Here is an 8,632-nt window from a genome sequence, read left to right on the forward strand (position 1 = left end):
TTTCTGAATTGGTGCTGACACTGTCCTTCCTTTTGGAGGGTGGATACTTTTGTTCCCCATGGCCCCTGTGTGTGTCTGTAATGTAGCCACCGCTCCAAGCTCACTCCCAGGATGGATCACAATCTCAGTACAAATGACTAAGCTATTCAGAGATGATTGGAGGATCTATAGCCGAGTGATACACAAATAAGATAAATTTTTTTAAATAGAGTACTTGAATGGAATTTTAAGATTTAACTCCTAAATTTAGTGTCACTTTAATAGTAAAGAAAGGATTAGATTATTGGTTGACTTGTTCTTATGTAATACTTATGCTATGGTGGAGTCATATGTGCTATTTGTCCTTCATTCTAGTTTGTATTTTGTAACTTATCAAACTTAATTTAAAAAATACTAATACATCCTGCTCGTTATACTTCCCATATTCTGAGGACTACCAAACTATGATTGCTAAAGTAGCTTTTTTTTGCTACAGTATACCTAGTGACTGACTGACTGTGCTTGGGTTCCTCTTGCATCTCCACCCTCCTTGTTGAGCCCCCCCCACCCACAGAGGTCGAGTTATTTCTCCTCTCCCTCATGTTATTTATTTTTCTCGCCCTTCATCTTTTCTTTTTTTCCCTCATATAACATTTCCCCTTCTTTCCCCCTCTATGGAAAAAGTGAAAAACTTTCAGGGTGTCCACTACGAGCGAATACAGATATACCTGTGGCTTTTATGATTGCTAGTTCCATAGCTGTCTTTGGTGTGTGTCCTTGCCCTTTTTCATCCATTTCCATGTTTTCTTTTAAAAGTTATGTTCCACTGTTGGATGCCTCTGATGTTTATGGCTATCTCTGTTCCCATTTGGATTTTCTCTTTTGATTCTACTGTTTTATAAGCCTGTATTTGCATTGTGGCACCTTGTGTATAAATAAAGAATTTATAAAAAAAAAAAAAACTAGTAATAAAAGAGAAAGGATTACATTGACAGCCATGGATTGTGTACCTTCAAACGAGTCATCGGCAGCCACCCCCAAATTTCTGCCTTGACAAATTCCCTTTAAGAAAACATATTGTTGTGACATACAGTATATATGTGCTGCTTTTATTTCACAATATATGCAAACACAAATGTGATAACATCAAACTATTTTCTTTAAAGGATATGAATCTAGAGCATGCAGTGATTCTGAGGAGTCATCAGAACTTGATTCATCTTTAGACCACTCATCAGAACTCCAGTTTTTGAGACAACGCAATATAAAGCCTTTGCCGGAAGAAGAGGAGGAGGAAGAGGAAGACATGCACATGTTGAAGCAAGATGAAGAAACCAAAGAAAGTGCTGTCAGCGAGAAGGACCAATGTGATTGTGGAAACAATGATACAGACAGTATTTCTGAAGCTTCTGATTCAGCTAACACAGAAAGTCAGGGTTACAAGATTAGCTGGTCCAGTGACTCAATCGATGCTCTGGAAGAAGATGACCTAGAGACGTGTTCTTCTAGCCGGCCAGAGTTCTTCCAGTTTTATACACCCATCTTAAATGATGTAACTACAGAAGATCAGGGTGTTTTTACTGATAATCCAGAAATGAAATGCAAAGGAGATGGGTGTGAAGAATCGGATCCATTGCTGTGTTTCTTGCAGATGGCCGATATCAGGGAAAACTCAATTTTGGATACTAAGGAAAAACCTAGATCACCCAAAGATGCGGACTGCAGAGAGGACCACGAAATCCATGTGTTTCCTGGATGTCAGCTAATAGAAAAAAATGTTATGGAATACTATAGCCTTTGCTCAAATGTCTCTCCTGCCAGTAGTGTGGACAGGAACATCCCTAGTAGCCCAGAGAGCAACTGTGTTAAGGATTTAATAACAGAATGTAAACTAAAGGTAAAAGGTTGCAGGCGGCCAACAAATAAGGAGGTTGAAGGTCTTATCCTTGATCCTCCTCCAGGTTTTGGTGACAGCAGTTCCGAAGAAGAGTTTTTTGATGCTGCAGACAGATTTACACCGACACTAACCTCTCCAGGTAAAATATTATTAATTTGCCTGAAAACGATTATAAAGCGCAGCCTAACATTCTAACCAGGGCCAGATTTATACTTTTTTCCTTTTAAGAGATTTACTTCTCTTTCCCTTAGATCGGCTGTCTTGTGCCTTCACCCAACAACTGCTTTGAGTGCTGCCCCTCACCCTTTTCCAACACATCCACACACAGGACACATGCATAGTTCCACACGTACACCATAAACAGGAATCAATAATCAATTCTTGCATTCAGTAATCCATGTAACACAAATGCTGCATCAATCCATGTGCCACCTCTGCAGCATAGGTGATACATAGACATTTGCAAGATAGTTGGTACATAATTGGTAAATAGATCGCAGCTAGTGTCAGGTCAATATATACAGGTCAATACAGCAATGCAGAATAATACCATCAGCTATAGAGGACTACAAATCGCAGCCAGAACAGTACAGTAAATTAAATTAGATTATTTAAAAAAAAATGCAACATGTGTCTTTGGGTGCTTTTCTTACTTTACAGTATATATGGCCTGGGCACTTTTTTCTAGCTTCTCTCACTTTCCAGACAGACCCCAGCTCCTCTTTGCCTGTTGGGCGGGCGCACAGATGATATCAATCCACAGCTGTAAAGGCCGGAAGTAAAAGTTAATAATCAGCTGCCGCAACTCCCAGTATTTCTCTGCAGCAGCCAAAAGAGACAAAACAGTCCCCTCTCTCCTGCTGTCAGTTCAACTGGGGGCCTGGGGATAGAGGGGATTTTATTAAAAAATGGATAATGGGCCCCTGTGATTGCGAGGCCTTAAGGGACAGCCTAAAATGGCCTAATGAAAGAGCCGCCTCTGCATATAGGTGCCTGGGAGAAAGGAAAGAGATATGTTAAAAGGAAGATCTGTGCTGCTTTGGGGTACTGTATTTGTAAACATTAGGAGGATCCAGACCATCTTGATATTTGTGGATGTACATGGTATATTTGGAGATTCTGGGGTTGGTTTACTAAAGGCAAATAGGCTGTTGCCTATTGAACATTTGCAGGGGATGTTTCCCTTAGCTTGGTGAAATTTAAGGTTGCAAAGAATAGCCAATCACATGCAAGGAAAATTTTAATTGATTGGTTGATGGAAGTCAGCAGAGCTTCACCTCAACCAATAAACTATGTTCTGTGTGGGTGGGGGTGCAGGCATGGTGGTGAGAAAGGGAGCCATGCAGGTGTACTGGGGAAAGCAAGAGTAGAGGCATACAGGCACGGTTATGACAACAAAGGGTGGATATGGTTGTCCTGCAGGGGGTGATGGTTGTGTGCTTGCAGAGGGAGGGGAGAGCAGGCATGGTGGTGAGACCAGGGAAGGGGTGGATGGGGCTCAGGTGCCATATTAGGGTGAGGGTGGGTGCATGTTCAATGGTGATATTTGGAGGTAAAGGTGGAGGTAGGGGGCTTAGGCACCATGCTGAGGATAGCTGGGGGTGCGGGCTCTGTGGTGAGAAAAGAGGTTGCCAGTTATGCAGGTGTAGTGAAAAGAGGGAGGGGGGGGGGGGGGTGCAGGTGTGTTGGTGGCTGCAGCGATGGGAGGGATGTTTTGCTGTCAAAGTAGTGGGAAGGATCTCCCAGCAGAGTGCTTGGACTAAATGCTACGAAGGCAGTGGACAGTCAGGTACCTATCAGTTCTGCTAATAGTGGTGTAAAACAGCAGTTCTTCTCAGACAGCGGGGGCTCATCTCATCCAGTATTTCTGGTATTGGTGGTGGTCAGGCCGCAACCTCCTACCATCACTCTCCTCCTGTGACTTCAACATGGGGCTCTGACCTGGCCCTGGGGCACCTTCCTCCTGTAGAATTCACTTTCTCTCCACCTGGAGCAGAGGCCAGGGGTCTGAAGGGGCAGAACTGGCAGGTTCTTCAGAGGTCTCTGTGCTTCATATGGTCCCCTGCACTGTCTAGCCACTCCTGGCTACCAGCACCCGGCTCCACAAACAACCCAGGCTGCAGTCTTTATAAAAGTGATTTTAAAGTCAAAATGTTTTTAAGTTATTTTAAATCACTTAGAATCGCTTACAATGGATGCTGCTCCTTGATGCTTTAGTTTCCTGCGGAATCGGCCCATGACCTTAGCACTGGCCCTGATATCCTCTTTTAGGGTGGCTCCTTGCAAGGTTCCTCCTTAAGGTTCCTTGAAAGGAAGGGATTCGCAACAGTGAGTGCACTGTACTGTGTGGAGACCAGGCTTGTGTCTATGATGCATGTGTGGAATCGGCGCCATTATGTAGGAGGCTATCTGAAATATATATGCTATATAGGGCTCAGCAATATGGCGGTGAGATCAGTGGCGTAACAACCGGGGGGGCAGCAGGGGCCCCGGGCGAAAAGTGAAGGGGGGGCGCCGGCCGAAAATGGCACTAAGATCCCATGTGGAAGTGACCTTTTAGATGTGTGGAGGATATGGCCGCATTTCTAATGGTGGCTTTGACATGACTGCCTCATGCCATTGCAACAGTACCCAGATGACCTCCTAAAGAAAGTCCAAGGGGTTAAGTTAATTTTTTTTTAATTGCCTAAGTGATAATGTTGACATCATCTGCACAAAATTATTTACATGTAAACAACTAACATAATGCTTATTTCTCTAAGAAAGGAAAGGATAGGATTTCCCCATTCGAAAATATACAACATAAAACTCACCTTCCTTCTGCCTTTTGCAGGTGCAAGATCAGAAACGTCATTTGTCTACCCAGAAAGTGCATCAAATGGATTATATGTGCAAAATTCTGCTGAAAAATGCAGAAAGGAAAAGCAAACAAAGAAACCATCAAAGATGTTACGGAAAAGGAGATCTTACTTGCAAACGGACTATACTTCTCAGGTCACATTCCCTTTGTCCCCCTCCAACTCTTTGGAGAACATTGATCATGTATGTTGCTTTGAAAAAGAATCTCACCTTCCTACGGAGTCCCATTCTCCTACAGTGTCCTCTTTGAATGACATTGAGGCGGAACCAGCTCTGCTGGAAATGAAACCACTTTCATGCAAACCCATATTAAAGTCCAAAAGCAGAACACATTCACCAAGCTTAATGGAAATGGAGCCTGACACCATGGAGAACAAGTCAGTTACTGAATCTTTATCATCTTCCATATCAGCTATACGTTTCAAATGTGACTCAGGAGTGACAGACAGTAGTCCGAATGCTAAATATTGTGTTTATGAATGTATTAATGTAGATAAAACTCCAAATGGTAATATGTCCGAACAAAATGGTCGAGCTAGTCCATCTGAAATATCACTGGAGCTGGACAACACTGACATTTGTGGCCTATCACATGTTTCCTTAGTACTAGATGATCAAGCTACAAAAGGCTCAACAAGCCATATGGAGAACATTACAGAGGATGCTAGTGCTGTATTTGAAAACATATTTAAAAGTGAAGGTGTTAAGGAAGAAAACATTAGTTCTGTGTTGTCATCATTTCCTAGTAACAGAATTTTACCATACATTGCTCAGTCAGAAGCTTCCTGGCAATCCAAGCACGACACACTCAAAATGGAGTTTATGAATTCTGAAGTAGACATTTCACCAAAAGGGGCAATTGATAATGAAAGTTCTCCCCAGAGTTCTAAAACACAAAAGTTGTTTAGTTTCTCAGATGCTGGTGACTTACTTTTTGATTTTAAAGGAATTGATGATCTTTTTACTAATTTCCCTATAAACTCTTTTAAAGAAGGAGGGGCTGAAGCAACCAAAGTGCCTCCTTGTGAAGAGGCAGTGCATCTTTTAATAAAACAAGAGCCAGACTTCCTAACGTCATTGGACCCTACAGATGTGACAAGAAGTTCCAATGAGAGATGGGGCTGCTTGTCTCCATCAGTGTGTTACTCTGAAACAGCTGTGGACACTCTGGAACTCTGTTATGAAGAAAGTAATGAAAAGATAGAATCATGTGCTGAAACTTTGAGCTCGGATGAGGGCTCTGATGGACATTCAATGTATAAAGAAAATTGCATTTCAGAAGCACAGTCATTCATACCAAAATGTACCGACTCTGCCAGCAAGGGTTGTAGGCAGAAAGAGGTATTAGAGAACAGATGTGTAGACCTTTATGATTCAGAGCAAAAGAGCCCTGATATCTCAAAAGTAGGAAACTGTAGCTGCCATTTATCCTATGCCAACTGTTTCCGCCCCATAGATAATGATGCCGAGGATGAAATTATTGACTTTGCTGGAACTGCCTCACCATTACCTAGGACAATACCACCTAGATCTGGAAATTCTGTGTTTGTAGAAAATATTCATCTTTCTACAATCACGGCTATCAAAAAGGCACCCTCTTTAGAGCACTGTGAAGCTCTGGATCTCTTAAAAGCCAGAATACATGATTCCCCTATGGGCTTTGGCAAGCTGCAAGATATTGTCCTGGATCTTCAAAGAATCTTAGAAGAATATAAAAACAAGCGCAGACCACATCTGGAGGACAAATGTGCTGCTCTCTTCTCGGAACACAAATCTAGTCTTTGTATCGTCTCTCGGAATGTGATGTCAGCATCACAGAAAGTGCTTAGACCAAATCAAACACCGGAGGAGATCTACCAAGTTGTGGAAGAAACATTTTTCAGTTTAGTACACATGACAGATGTATGTCTACAGTTTTCCAGTTGCGTAAAATGCAACAAACGACAAACTAATGTCCAAACCAATCTTTGTGATCTAATATGCACGTACCACCAGTTTGTACAAGCAGCTAAGAAGGCCGCTGAGAGGAACGACCAGGAATTGCATCTCAAACTGCTTTCCCGACAGTGCACTGCACTAACTGCTGCTGTTTTTTGCCTGACTCAGCAGTTCAGGACATTATTATTCCTGTAAAATGAGATGAGCATTTCCCTCTTTATAACTGTCTATGAAAATATTTTCATTGACACTAGAAAGTCACTTAACATTTTGCACAGTTTTGCTACGAAAAATCACTGTAACACTAAAACCCTGTGTTATTTCTAAGGAAATAGCAGCCATTGTATACGTTAACCAGAACTGCCACATCCATTTTGTCTAATTTACATAATGGGGTTGATTAGAACAGGAGAGTACATCTGCCACTTATCTAATTGAAGCTGTATTACATTCAATCATGCTGTCTACACACAATTGGGAATTCAAATGAGCACTGGATCACTTGTGTAAGAGAACGTTGTGCTCATTTGTTAATCAATCCCTGTGAGTTGTACCTTTAATAGCTAACCTTATGGAAGACTTAGCCTTGTCTCAAAGCACAAAGTCCCTTAAAGTAGGTATAGAGCCATTTTGTTCAACTTTCACAATCATTATAATACCAGTTGTTGGTGTCACACTCCCTTAACAGACTCTCTATACCATACACTTATTCACAAAAGGGTGAAGAGTTTGGAGAAGTCATGAGAAGTGAACAATCTACAACAACATAGCTGATTTGGAAAAATTCTCCAATTCAGCTCACTTTCCAGTTTAGCTATGTTGTCCTAGATTGTTCACTTCTCCTGCCTTCTCCAAACACTTCACCCTTTTGTGAATAGCCCTGTAAATAACTAGGACATTCAGCTGCAAGAGAGTAATTGCTTAATTTTGGGTGTATGCCTAAGGCAGACAAGCAACAAGCAAAGGGAGATTTTTCAAATAAAGTTAAATGATATACAATGTTGGCTGTTATTTTAACCTGCTGGTGCCCTCCCAAACTACAATCTTAATTTTGGTTAGTGATATCTTTTTTACTGCCCCGCAAAAATACAATTACTTGATTTTTGCAGATGGGTATTGTTAGACCTTTGTTTTTTGGATTCTGTTTCTGCTATCAGAGATGAAAACACAGGGAGTGATGAAGGTTGACTAGGAAATCTTGATTGATATGATTTATTGCCATTTTTTGCACACAACTGCACAAAGGAAATTGTGACATCTCCTTTTTTTAAATATTGTCTCGGTGTGTATGTGTGGGCCCTGTTTGCAACTTATACATTGATTGCTGATACGTAAGAATCATGCTGGTTTTGTGGTTAACTAATTCAAACTCAATTGCTAACTAAAAACTGTGTTAACAGTATAGCAGGAAAGGGTTAAAATTACCTGGAGAAAATGCTGCTACAAGCTCCCTACCATGTTGGTCACATGGCCAAAAGCCTGGGGCTTTGGTCACATATCTCTTAACGGGGAGGATCAACCAACCTCAGTTCTAACCCGACTCCGAAGAAGTAATCACATGACCAAACACCTAGGTTTTTGATGATATAATCAGCACGGGAGAAGCACTTCTATCATTCTTTATCCCTTGCAGCAAGATTGGTTATAAAGTCCTATGCTAACTTTTGAGTATCGATTCTCACATACAGGGTTATTCACAAAAGGGTGAAAACTTTGGAGAAGGCAGGAGAAGTGAACAATCTAGGACAACATAGCGGAACTGGAAAGTGAGCTGAATTTGAAGATTTTTCCAAAACACCTATTTTGTCCTAGATTGTTCACTTCTCCTGCCTTTTCCAGACTCTTCACCCTTTTGTGAATAACCCTGTAAATGACAACTACTGATCAGTATTCTTGTTTTGCTTCTGACATCAATTTTTTAATTTGAGGATGTGGCTGCAGTGTCTGAATTAGATGTTA

At 41.4% G+C, this 8,632-nt stretch overlaps 1 protein-coding gene across 1 annotated transcript in view; it reads left to right on the plus strand.

Annotated features, from left to right (window-relative positions):
- Positions 1-6,926, plus strand: part of FRMPD1 (FERM and PDZ domain containing 1) — a 41,719-nt gene extending 34,793 nt beyond the window's left edge. Inside the window, exons 14-15 of the mRNA XM_018552421.1 lie at positions 1,146-2,015; positions 4,710-6,926. Coding sequence (XP_018407923.1) covers positions 1,146-2,015; positions 4,710-6,868 — 3,029 coding nt within the window. The 3' untranslated portion in view covers positions 6,869-6,926. The remainder of the gene's footprint in view (positions 1-1,145; positions 2,016-4,709) is intronic.
- The last annotated feature ends 1,706 nt before the right edge of the window (positions 6,927-8,632 follow it).

The sequence above is a fragment of the Nanorana parkeri genome, unplaced genomic scaffold, assembly GCF_000935625.1.
Source record: "Nanorana parkeri isolate BGI_ZX_2015 unplaced genomic scaffold, ASM93562v1 scaffold88, whole genome shotgun sequence".
In the NCBI taxonomy this organism is placed as follows: domain Eukaryota; kingdom Metazoa; phylum Chordata; class Amphibia; order Anura; family Dicroglossidae; genus Nanorana; species Nanorana parkeri.